Source organism: Athene cunicularia, assembly GCF_003259725.1.
Source record: "Athene cunicularia isolate RWA chromosome 7 unlocalized genomic scaffold, athCun1 chr7_part1, whole genome shotgun sequence".
Classification (NCBI taxonomy): domain Eukaryota; kingdom Metazoa; phylum Chordata; class Aves; order Strigiformes; family Strigidae; genus Athene; species Athene cunicularia.
In genome coordinates, this window is record NW_020799107.1 from 11,745,567 (window position 1) to 11,756,781 (window position 11,215).

Consider the following 11,215-nt stretch of genomic DNA (forward strand, 5'->3'; position numbering starts at 1 on the left):
ATTGGGGGGGTGGGCGGGAGGGCCTTCCCAGCACCCATCATGTGGGGGGACTGAGGGAGACTTCTCCAGGAGCTATGACCTCTTCAGAGCAAGTATCAGGGTGAAAAATATTGTTTTCTCTCTTTTTCCAGAAGTCTTTGGCAGCTTTGCCTGGTCCCGAAGTAAGTGCTCCTCTCTGCTAGTCACAGCCCCTCAGCAGTGCCAGGACGGCACCCAGTTTCTTGGAAAGAGGGGGTGTGCTCTTACAAGCATCTCTGCTTCTCTCTGCAGGGCAGACCGGGTCATGCTGGCTTCCCGGTGAGTCAGTGGCAGGGCTGGGGACCACAAGGGTGGCCCCACTGAAAGCTCTAGGCACACTTTGGTGAAACTTCTGCTTGCTGGTCCTGCCGTGATTTGCCACAGCGGTGCTGGGGTGGTGGTGATGGAGGCAGGGTCTGCCTTTGGTGGGTCAGGGCTGACATGGGCTCTGTGCTCCTCCCTGCAGGGCCCAGTGGGACCAAAAGGAGACCGGGGATCATCTGGTCCCCAGGGCTCGCCAGGGTTGAAGGTAACTGCTCTGGGCCACCTCCAGTCTGTGGGGTGATCACCTGGTCCTTCCATCTGCCCTTGTGCCTCCTCCTCTCTTACAGGGGGAGAAGGGGGAGCCCGGTGTCATCATCAGCCCTGATGGGACCGTGGTCACTGCAAAGGTGAAAGGAGAAAAGGTGGGTGTGTTGTAGGAACTGGGGATGCATCCCTATGTGACAGGTGCCAGGTGGTCCCAGTGGTGATGCTCTTTCCCTCTCTGCTGTCCGCAGGGGGAGCCGGGGCTGCGGGGACCAGTGGGACCCTCGGTAAGTCACCAGCACCATAGTCCTCAGAGCCCATGGGGAGGGCCAGGACTGATCCAGGGTAGAGGATATGCTCCCACTCCGAGCACAATCATTCTCTTCTCTCCTCTTTAGGGTCCCCAGGGACGAGCAGGGATGAAGGGAGAGATCGGCTTTCCAGGCAGACCCGTAAGACCTGCTCCCGGTTTGTTTGTCCCCTCAGCCATCGCCTCCTTCACCACATCCCCCCACCCCATTTGCACGACTTGCACCTGTTGAACCCCAAACCCTATTGTGTCCCCAAGGGGTGGGGTGATGCCAACATGTTGGAGGCAATGCCAGGGTGTTTGAGGTGACTCCAGGGCATCAGAAATGACGCCAGGATGTCACCCTGGGGTTGGCAGGGAGACAGGGATGAGGCTCATCTGTGCTGTTCATCCGTAGGGACGTCCTGGTATGAATGGGCTGAAGGGAGACAAGGGTGACCCTGTGGATGTCAGTAGCGTGCTGGGCTTGCGGGTGAGTACTGTTGCAGCCCCTGTGGCTGCTGGTCTGTCAGAGTAGGGGACACACACTGAGGGTCTCCCTGGAGACCCGAATCCCTTTGGCAAAGGGCATATGCCTCCCTCTTTCAGGGACTGATTGCCCCTCTGGGGCAGGGCATGGTCTCAGTGTGTCCCCCATGGGAACTGTCCACTTTCCCTGACACATCTTCTCTCCCCCCCGTAGGGTCCCCCAGGACCCCCAGGGCCCCCTGGGCCCCCTGGGCCACCTGGCAGCATAGTATACGACAGCAGCAATGTGAGTAACAACACGGTTACTGTGATGTGGGTGCTAAGGGCTGGTGACAGAGTGCCTCCCTCAGTGCCCCCTGCCTGGCTGGAGGGGATGGAAGGTGTTCTGGTGGCATCCTGGCCAGGACTGGCATGTGGGGCTACCATCAGCATCACATTGAGGGAGGGATGCCTGAGGATGCAGCCACTCTCTCTGCAGCCACTTCCTTTGCATCCCCACAGGCCTTCAGCGACTCCAGCCATCCTGTGCTGCCAGCCTTCCCTGGTAAGGGGGTGCCTCACTCACAGCTGCCTCAGAGCAGTTCAGGGACACTCAGCAAGGCAGGGCAGGGTGGGGAGACCCCCTCCATTAGAGCTGGGGCTAGAATGCTGCAGCACTGAGATGGCATCTCTCTGCTGCTCCCCATAGGTTTCCACCAGTTTCCAGGACAAAAGGGAGAGAAAGGCGATGCTGGAGCCCCAGGACCCCCAGGTAGGTGACTGGTCCCCACAGGCAGGTACAGGCGGAGGTGGCTCGTGCCCATCCCAGCTCTCCTCTCCCCTCCTTTCCCTCTCCACAGGCCACTTCCCCTATGACCCGAGTCACTTCAGTGCCAACCTGCGGGTAAGCCCTTTTCCCCCCAGTGGCGGCTCACAGGGCTGGTACCCAGCATGATTTGGGGTACTTGGGTGTGCCCCAGCCATTCACTCTAAGGCTGTGCCATCCCGCAGGGTGACAAGGGGGATGCAGGTCCCAAGGGTGAGAAGGGTGAGCCGGGCAGCACTCCGCTCTACGGTCCCAGCGTCTCTGGGCTGCCAGGGCCTCCAGGGCCCCAGGGCTACCCCGGGCTGCCGGTGAGTACCCCATGGCACAGGGGCGAGGGGGGGGGCATGGGAGGGGCAGCATCCCCAAGGTGCTTTGCTCCAGGGATGCTCTCTTGAACTGCCTAGGGTCCCAAGGGGGACAGTATTGTTGGGCCACCAGGGCCTCCTGGACCTCAGGGCCCCCCTGGTATCGGATATGAGGGGCGGCAGGGCCCTCCTGGCCCTCCCGGCCCCCCTGGTCCACCCTCCTTCCCAGGTCCCCACAGACAAGGTGAGTACCTGCCCCATTGCATCCCTCCCTGTCACCCTTACATCACTCCCTGCACCCACCATCATATCCCTCTGCATGCTGCAGCCGACCCCATCTCACCCTTCTCACCCTCCCAGCTATCAGCATTCCTGGACCCCCTGGACCACCGGGACCCCCTGGACCACCAGGCACCAGTGGGATGTCCTTGGGGGTGAGTCAGGGCTCTGGATAGGGGGTTGCCCATGGGCTGGCTGGCCAAGCCCTGAGCCATCCTCCGGGCTCTGCCCCGTAGCTGCGCACCCTGCCAACGTACCAGGTGATGCTGAGTGCTGTGCATGAGCTGCCTGAGGGCAACCTCGTCTTCCTGACCGACCGGCAAGAGCTCTATGTCCGACTGCGTGGGGGTTTCCGACGAGTGCTGGTGAGTGGGAGGGGGCTGGAGGGGCCCCCCATCTTGGGTTGCACTGCCTGGCCCTAGGGGAGTACAGACTGTACCGCCCTATGGTGTCTTTTGGCAATGCTTGGGGGTCCCTCCACTCATGTGTGAGGAACAGGAGAGGGGGACAGCTGGGATATGATGTGTCATGCTGTTGCAGCTGGAGGAACACACTCTGATCCCCAATTCAGCTCTGGTGAGTTCTCTGTCCCCCATGCCCATCCTCATCCCTATCTCCATCCTCCATCCTCATCCCATCCCCAGCCATCCCAATCCCAACCTTCTCCATCCCCATATCCATCCATATAATCAACCATCTCCATCCCTATTTCCATCCACCCCCAACCTTCTCCATCCCCATCTCCATCCCCACCTACAATCATGTCCATCCCTATCCCCAACCATCTCCATCCCCATTTTCATCATCATCATCCCGGTCTGCACTTGGGCAGCACCAACACTCAGCCTTTCTCCCCCTCCCTCCTCAGGACAATGAGGTGTACGACAAACCACCCAGCGTCCACTATGCTGGCCCCCAGCCCCCACTCCAGCCCCGCGGACCCCTCCACCCCCTCCGCAACCACAACCCCCCACCCACTGCCCGGCCCTGGCGTGGGGATGAAGTGGTGGCCAACCAGCATCGCCTGCCCGAGCAACCCCTGCTTCATCACCAGCATGAGCTCCTTAATAGCTACTACATCCACCACCGGCCAGATCCAGCCCCTGTGGCTGCCCACGTGCACCAGGACTTCCAGCCTGCTGTGAGTGCCACATGCCAGCTGAGGGGAGGTGACGATGGTGGTCAAAGTCATGTCCCTCAAGCCCTGTTGTCCCTTCCTTGGCAGCTTCACCTGGTGGCCCTGAACGCTCCGCTAAGTGGTGGAATGCGCGGCATTCGGGGTGCCGATTTCCAGTGCTTCCAGCAAGCCCGGCAGGTCGGGCTGGCTGGCACCTTCCGTGCCTTCCTCTCCTCCCGCCTGCAGGACCTCTACAGCATCGTGCGCAGGGCTGACCGTGCCACCGTGCCCATCGTCAACCTCCGGGTACATGCATATCTCCATCCTCTTTCTGACACCTCGTGAGCTCTGAGGGCTGCAGAGCATCCCCCATCCATCCACATGGCATTGCCTGTGAAGCGTCCCCTCCCCAGAGGCAGCTGGGGCTCAGAGTTCCTGTGATGCTCTTGGGGTGCAAGCAGGGCTGACAGACACCCCCCTCCTCTTTTTCCACCCCACCTTACCAGGATGAAGTGCTCTTCAGTAACTGGGAAGCCCTTTTCACGGGCACCGGAGCCCCACTGCGAGCCGGTGCCCACATCCTCTCCTTTGATGGCCGGGATGTCCTGCGGGATGCCGGATGGTGAGTGCAGGATCTAGTGATGGGGAAGGAGGGGAGATGGGGTCTGGACTGTTGGGGGCAGCGACAGAACCCCACCTTTCCTCTTTCCAGGCCGCAGAAGAGTGTCTGGCACGGCTCAGATACCAAGGGCCGGCGCTTGCCCGAAAGCTACTGCGAGACGTGGCGGACAGAGGAGCATGCCGTCACCGGCCAGGCTTCCTCACTGGGCTCTGGCAAGCTGTTGGAGCAGGTGGCCAGCAGCTGCCAGCACGCCTTCATCGTCCTCTGCATCGAGAACAGCTTCATGACTGCCGCCAAAAAGTGACACCCTCCCACCCCTGGATACCCCATGTCCCCAGGGAATGTCGAGCCAGAGCCAGCCTGTAGCCTGGCATCCCTGCGGTCTTCAGCCCTCCCCATGCACCTGCCCTCGCCCCGCAGGGTTTTCTTCTCCTGCAGACCTGAAGCCAAAGAGTATCACCATCACCCCTGCCCTGGGTTGGCAGGGGCTCTTATCCCACCTGGGGCAGGGCAGCCATGGGCTAGCTGCATTCCTCCTCCTACTCTTGCTCCAATTCTCTTCTAACTCCTAATATTTAACCACTTCAGCTTGCATCCCCCCACCTGCTCAGATGGTCTTTTCAGGGTGGCTGGGTGGGAGGATACTCGGCTGGGAGATTTTTGCGTTGCCATGCAATCTGCCCTCCTGGAAAGCCTGCAGGGGATTCTCCGACCCCGCACCCAGCCCCGCACTGTCCTCGCTAGGAGCTCGGGTTTGGACCCAAATCCCCACTGCTGAGGGCCACGGGGTCTTCTCCCAGCCAAAACCCTGGCATCCCACCCCAGCAAGGGACCGTCCCATGGTGGTGCCAGGGCTCTCCTTAGATGGTCTCCGTCCTCCCCAGGTAAGGACCATCCCACCCAGTCCCCCATCATCATCTTCACCTCTGCCTCACAGCCAGCATCTCATGAACCCTGGGGAGGGTCTGGTCCCTTCAGCCCCTCCGCACACCCTCGGGACCCCAGGCCATTCCCCCACACCCCAGGGACAGCTACACCCAGGTGAGCGCAGGGACTGGGGTGATGGGGTGGCTCTGACACGGGGCAGGCATGCGCTTGGCATGTGTTTACATACGTGTGCGTGTTGAGCACAAGTGGTACCGAGGGCAGGCACCGCCATCGCCCCCCTCCCCGTGCCACCTTTGCTGCACAATAAGGGCCAAGGCACAGCAAAGCTGGTTTGAATTGGTGTGGGCAAATCCAAGGTGCTAAAAAACAAAAAAGAGAAGATAAATCTGTAACTAGCTTTTTATTATTGTATGGAAATTATTACCATAAAAGCTGTGCGAGTCACATGGTCTCTATTTCTTACAGTCTACTGTATTTTGTGTAATTATTTTTTTTTTTTTTTTGTCAGTTGTGTCCTATAAACCATTTTCTAAAGGCACTGAATAAAGAAATGTTGTCCTCTTGTAGCCTGGCTCTGCACCATGATGGGGAGCTGGGGGCCAAGAGACACCCCGGACCCCATCTCTATCCCTGTGTGGTACCTGGCAGCAGCAGCCATGGGCATCCTGCCCCGCTCTGGTTGTATCTGGGGCTGAGGTGGGGGGCACAGCCCAGCCCTCATAAAGCAGAAAACTGGTCCTAAGGGGTTGTGTCCTCAACAGGCCAGTGCCAAGGACCGGCAGTGGGACAGGAGACTACGCACGCAGTGATGCTAACGTTCACTTATGGAGCTGAGACCTGGCCACAGTGGTCATGGTGCCGGTGCTCAGGCTTGCACAGCACCTGCCTCCGTGCTCTTCTGTGCTGGCACCTCAGCAGGGAGCTGGCACAGCTCCTTGGCCAAGGCCAGCTCTGCCGCCTGCTTGCGGCGACTGTACCGAATGCCCACGCCGACGGCCAACAGCAGGTAGACAACCGCCAGCAGCGTGAAGTAGCCGAAATACACATAAAACTGCAAGAGAGTGGAGAGAGCGAACACTTGCAGTCTCTGCTTCATCCCACAACATTAGGGGACCGCCTCCAACCTAAATGCCCCCCATCCCTACCTGGGGATGCACAGACAAGCCCAAGCCCCTCTTGTCAGCCACGATGACGGTGATGATGGTCTTCAGAACGGTGGCGAAGAAGGTGTTGACCCCGAAGACCAGCGCACAATGCTCTTTGGAGAGGGAGGTAGCGATCTGGAAACTGGGAAAGAGGCCACCAGTGAACCCCTGGTACCAGCCCAGCTGCTGAGGTGGGAGCAGGTCCCCAGGGGTACAACACACATGGCAACAGGCACCAGGAACTGGTAGGAACCACGGAAGAGGACGTAGGCAGCATAGCACAGCCAGATGTTGCTGGTAGTGTTCATGAGCAGGAGCAGCCCCGCCTGGAAAGCTGTCACCACCCCAATCACCAGCTCTGACCACAACGTCCAGCGAATCTTCACGTAGCCAGCAGCGAAGGAGGCACCAGCCCCTGGGGAGGAGATGAAGGATGTGAACACCTCACCAGCATGGAAACACCTTGCATCCCCCAGCCTAGCAATGCTCATGTCATCTCATGTCATCTCTCATCTCATCTCCACTGCCAAAACTCCCCCTGCATCCCCAAAAATGTCACGAGGACCACCACTCCCAGGGACGCAGCAGGATGGGGTTGTCCCCCTGCATCCCCAGTGTCCCCAGCCATTCCCAGGGGATGCAGCGGGACGGGGGTGTCCCCCTGCATCCATGGTGTTCCCAGCCCAGGCAAGCCTACCCAGCAGCGTGGAGGCAGCGTCCACCCCTCCGTTGTGCACCTGGCGGTTGTCCGTGGAGGGGTAGATCTCGTTCCAGAGGATCTGCACGTAGTACAGCATCAAGTAGTAACCGGCTGAGTTGAAGACCCACCACAAGGACCAGAGCTGGAGCTGGGGCTGCCTGGCTAATGCTCCCACCTCCCGCAGCATGCGGCACAGCGCTGCCTCCCGCCAGCCCTGCGTCCCCCCTTGGACGTCTCCCCTCGCCATCTTGTCCAGCTCAGTGGGCACAGCCCCATCACCAGCCCCCTCAGGCCGGTTGAAAAAGAGACTGCGCTGGGGCTGCTCGAGGAAAATGGTGAGGATGAGGCCGAAGCTGACGAAGCCCAACGAGACATAGTTGAGGGTGAGGAAGGAGACACCACCCAAGGTGATGCAGAGCTGGCCCAGCACTGAGCTGGTGAAGACACCCAGGAGGACAGCGGAGCGGGAGTAGCTGGCCATACGCTGGTAGTGTGATGGGGTCACGAGGGAGAAGATGTAGGAGGAGTAGGCGATGCGGGTGGCCATGGTGACACCGTAGAAGTACTCCATCAGCTGCATGGCCAGGACCGAGGTGCCCAACACCAGCAGCAGCCAGATGGAGATGTGGCTCAGGCTCTGCAGCACCAGTACCGGCTTGTAGCGCAGGTAGTCTGTCAGCAGGAAGATGGGCACCAGCACGGCCATGTAGGAGTAGGTCAGCACTGGCGTGATCATGTTGGTCACCTGCCATGCATGCAAGGAGGGGCTGAGCACAGGACATGTCCCTGGGGCTGCCCCCAGCCTGGAGGAACACAGTTTGGGTGGGCACCAGCTGCTCACCCCCATCGTGGCACTTCCTCGGGGAGGAATGTGGCCTGTGGTGCGCTCGGATGGGGGCCTGGCTCAGCCTCGGCCCCCTCCCGTGCTGGGAATGCAGCGTTCCCACGGACACAACAGCCTGCCGGGACTAAGGCCAGCGTCCCTTTCTTGGGGACAACAACATGTGGCCCCTCCTCACCTAACCCCATCGTTGCCAGCAGCCTGGCAGTGCACAGCCCTGTGCTCCCCACTGCATCATGCCAGTGTGGGTAGGATGGGATGAGTCTTCTCCTGGCTCGGCACCCCCCCACCATCCCACTGACTGCCCAACTGGGCAGGGGTCAGGCATAGCCCCCCCAAATTGGTTGCCAACGTGGGCACAAGGTCTTATGTCAGGAAAAGCTGAGCCTGGGCCTTAAGAAACAGAGTGACCATGCAGCCCACTGAGACAGGCACATGCTGCCAGCTAGACCCATACCACACCACCTTCTCCCCACCAAAAAGCATCCCGTGCATCACTACACGCTCAGGACATGGCACGCCTGCACCCCTCCACACCCCAGGACTGCAGAAGGATGCTCTGACCAGCCCTGGGGTGGTGACCGTGTCCAGAAAGGGGGACATCAGGGGGGACAGGCTGCTCGCGGCTCACCTCTGCCTGTGTGAAGTTCTTGTCAGGCCCCAGGAGATACGGGGTGATGAAGCTCTCCCCAGGCCGGACCTGCGTCATGAAGCCATAGAAGCAGAGGTAGAAGACCTGTAGTTTCCAGCGCTGGTCTGGTACCGTCTCCGACGCTGGCTTTTTGGTGTCGTCATCCTTCTTAGGCATGGCTCCGCTGGCTCTGCAGCAGGACAGTGGCGTTATCCCAAGGACTGTCAGCTAGATGGGCTTTGCCAGGCCAGGCAGCCCCTCTCCGGCCGCAGGCGCTTTCCAATGCATTGAAAGCCACGTCGCTGCGGTTTCTGGGGAGAAAGCAGCATTTGGCACAGGCTCAAATTCCTCCATAATCGCAAGGCAAATAAATACCACTACCTTCTCCCCAGGAGATGTTCTTGCAAGAAGAAAAGCAGCTGCATGTCTCACTGTGCAAAAGCTGGGGGGGCCCATTTAGGGCGGCATTTGTAAATCCCATGTGTGAAAGAGCCTGGATGCATGAAGCACCCAGCTCTGCGGCAGGGCATCCTGGGCTCCCACCACCTCCTTTTTCTCCCTTTTAAGAGTCAGTGGGGTTTTAACCCCTCCCAGAAGTGACACTTCCCTCTGAACCAAGTCGCTGTGCTGCAGACCCGGAGGCAGAGGGATGCAGGCGCCCTGTGCCAAGGATGCTCCGGAGAAGATGGCAGCGGTTGCGGGGACTGCACTGGTTGTGAAAGCGAGTTAATGTGCACACTGGGTGCAGGGCCGCTCATGTTATACATTAGTTGGGTGCTTGGCAGGACTTTAGCTGAGCCACAGGCAAGTGACTGCCCTTCGGCTCTCCCCCAGCAGGACACGATGTTCAGGTGGCATCGCCCAGCCTGGGGAAAATGAAAAATGCCATGAGGTTCATGGTCCAGAGGGGGATTAAATGCTCAAATCCTGAGGTTTGGACATAGGAAACCTGGCAGCGCCGGGGAGGCCCGATTAGCAGTCACGGGATGAGGGCAGGAAGGAATAAGGCCTGGCCCAGGCGTCCTCTCAGTGCTCCTCACTCCCATAAGTCACGGACGGCGCTTTTCGAGCCATAAAAATCCACGTGTGCCAATCCAGGCTGCAGGAGCAAGGTCTAGAAACCTGATTATCCTGCTAATTGCAGAACACCAAATCACGGTCAATAAAAAAGAAGTCCATGGTCCCAGTTCGTGCCCCCCACATCCCCCCATTCTGCGTGGCGAGGCTGGGCGGCTCACCTCTGAAGAACCCCCTCCCAGCCCCTGATAACACAGGCGGCAAATGGGGCAATCCTATGGGATTTCAGCACTGGTGCCTGAGCATCGCCAGAACACACACATCCTGGAGCTCACAGCTGGATAAACGGCTCGTACCTCTCAAATAGGTCCCTGGGAAAGGAGGCAGGGATTCAGGGCTCACTCACTGCCAGCCAGCTATTGCCCAGACCTGGTGCCGGTTTGAGTGCTGGATGGAGCTCCACAGCCCTCCCACTGTGCCAGGAAGGGCAAGGGGCAAGTGCTACAGCCCCCCCCCCAACACCCACCCAAGCACTGTGCCATGCCTGCCCTGGACCCCTGCCAGCCGTGACTGCCTGGACTATGCCCCATTACCCGCTTGTCTCCACGTCGGGCTGTGGATGTGAGCGATCATCACCTCTGCGAGGCAGCCCCTCGCCATGTATGCTGGGACCCCAGGGGGCTGTTTTCCACTCTCTGCTCCAAACATTTTTTGGAAGCAGATGCTCCCCACTTCCCTTCGTGTCTATCCAGGATGGATACATGTGCTCATGACTGGCCCAAAGGAAACCATCTGCACAAAACTCAGGATGCAGATCCATGCATCTGCCTCGGTGCCACTGTCCCCAGGAGCACCAGGCTCCTCTACTGCCTGGCATGTGCATTCCCACACATGCAGGGACCCGAGCCTCAAACCCATCTGACCATCCAGGGAGCTGCCACCGCTCAAGGTGAGCAGGCACAAGTCCCAAGGGATGCTCCCATCTCGGAGCTATTGTCCCTCTGCCCTGGTGCAAACCAGGCAGAGGAAGGGAGCAGAGCACAGGCGGTTATCACCGTGTGAACCTGGTTATCTCCGGGTTATAGTAGCATGACCTTGACGAGGGATCATGGTCACGCTACACAGTTGTCAACCCAGGGCCACGGGTGCTGAGGGCCATGAGCTCAGGCACAGCTCTCCGGGGAGCCACGGCCAGTGAGGTCCGGAGGGGACAGCCCTGGAGGGGATGCAGCCACATGTTGATGGCACAGAATCTAGGTCACCGAAGCACGATGAATTTTGTAGGGAGCTGACAAGCGGGCAGGAGATGGGGGTGTGCGAGCCCCTTAGGGCACCTTCCCCAAAACAGGGAGGGAAGCTCCCTAAAGTAGACCCGTGCCCACCGTGTGGGCAACACAGGTACCCCGGGACACCCCACTCCCCGGTACCCCGGGCACCCCAGGGACACCCCACATCGCCGGTACCCAGGTACCTCAGCACCGGGAGCACCCCAGCACCCCGTACCCCCCGCAGCCCGGACCGTACCTGGGGGGTGGCGCGCA

At 59.9% G+C, this 11,215-nt stretch overlaps 2 protein-coding genes across 5 annotated transcripts in view; one reads left to right on the forward strand and one right to left on the reverse strand.

The window, feature by feature from the left end:
* The window catches only part of COL18A1 (collagen type XVIII alpha 1 chain), a 19,069-nt gene extending 13,471 nt beyond the window's left edge, over positions 1 to 5,598 (forward strand). For both annotated transcript variants that reach the window (XM_026852719.1, XM_026852720.1), the window contains exons 23-42: positions 132 to 161; positions 271 to 297; positions 485 to 547; positions 630 to 704; positions 798 to 833; positions 945 to 998; positions 1,254 to 1,328; positions 1,539 to 1,610; positions 1,826 to 1,868; positions 2,013 to 2,075; positions 2,164 to 2,207; positions 2,315 to 2,437; positions 2,534 to 2,678; positions 2,795 to 2,868; positions 2,950 to 3,078; positions 3,254 to 3,289; positions 3,582 to 3,854; positions 3,939 to 4,136; positions 4,337 to 4,452; positions 4,543 to 5,598. In XM_026852719.1, coding sequence (XP_026708520.1) covers positions 132 to 161; positions 271 to 297; positions 485 to 547; positions 630 to 704; positions 798 to 833; positions 945 to 998; positions 1,254 to 1,328; positions 1,539 to 1,610; positions 1,826 to 1,868; positions 2,013 to 2,075; positions 2,164 to 2,207; positions 2,315 to 2,437; positions 2,534 to 2,678; positions 2,795 to 2,868; positions 2,950 to 3,078; positions 3,254 to 3,289; positions 3,582 to 3,854; positions 3,939 to 4,136; positions 4,337 to 4,452; positions 4,543 to 4,756 — 1,890 coding nt within the window. In that variant the 3' untranslated portion in view covers positions 4,757 to 5,598. The remainder of the gene's footprint in view (positions 1 to 131; positions 162 to 270; positions 298 to 484; positions 548 to 629; positions 705 to 797; positions 834 to 944; positions 999 to 1,253; positions 1,329 to 1,538; positions 1,611 to 1,825; positions 1,869 to 2,012; positions 2,076 to 2,163; positions 2,208 to 2,314; positions 2,438 to 2,533; positions 2,679 to 2,794; positions 2,869 to 2,949; positions 3,079 to 3,253; positions 3,290 to 3,581; positions 3,855 to 3,938; positions 4,137 to 4,336; positions 4,453 to 4,542) is intronic.
* Positions 5,599 to 5,727: 129 nt separating this feature from the next.
* Positions 5,728 to 11,215, reverse strand: SLC19A1 (solute carrier family 19 member 1). 3 transcript variants are annotated; one of them, XM_026852721.1, is made up of 6 exons: positions 11,199 to 11,215; positions 8,658 to 8,968; positions 7,183 to 7,930; positions 6,708 to 6,900; positions 6,486 to 6,627; positions 5,728 to 6,391 (listed from the first exon to the last, which is right to left on the reverse strand). In XM_026852721.1, exons 2-6 carry the CDS (start codon positions 8,832 to 8,834, stop codon positions 6,206 to 6,208), a joined length of 1,446 nt encoding a protein of 481 aa, XP_026708522.1. In that variant the 5' UTR covers positions 8,835 to 8,968; positions 11,199 to 11,215; the 3' UTR covers positions 5,728 to 6,205. The 3 variants fall into 3 exon arrangements, with proteins under 3 accessions (XP_026708522.1, XP_026708523.1, XP_026708524.1); XM_026852722.1 differs by lacking the exon at positions 11,199 to 11,215 and adding an exon at positions 9,039 to 9,836; XM_026852723.1 differs by lacking the exon at positions 11,199 to 11,215 and having other exon boundaries at positions 6,275 to 6,391; positions 6,722 to 6,900; positions 8,658 to 9,842.

Excerpts from the sequence above, each read along its gene's own strand:
- SLC19A1 (XM_026852721.1), bottom strand. The coding sequence starts at position 8,834 with ATGCCTAAGAAGGATGACGACACCAAAAAGCCAGCGTCGGAGACGGTA. Across the intron at positions 6,901-7,182 it reads CGCTGCCTCCACGCTGCTGG|GGGCTGGTGCCTCCTTCGCT; the intron begins GTAGGCTTGCCT and ends TCTCCTCCCCAG. Across the intron at positions 6,628-6,707 it reads TTCCTGGTGCCTGTTGCCAT|TTTCCAGATCGCTACCTCCC; the intron begins GTGTGTTGTACC and ends CCTCTTTCCCAG.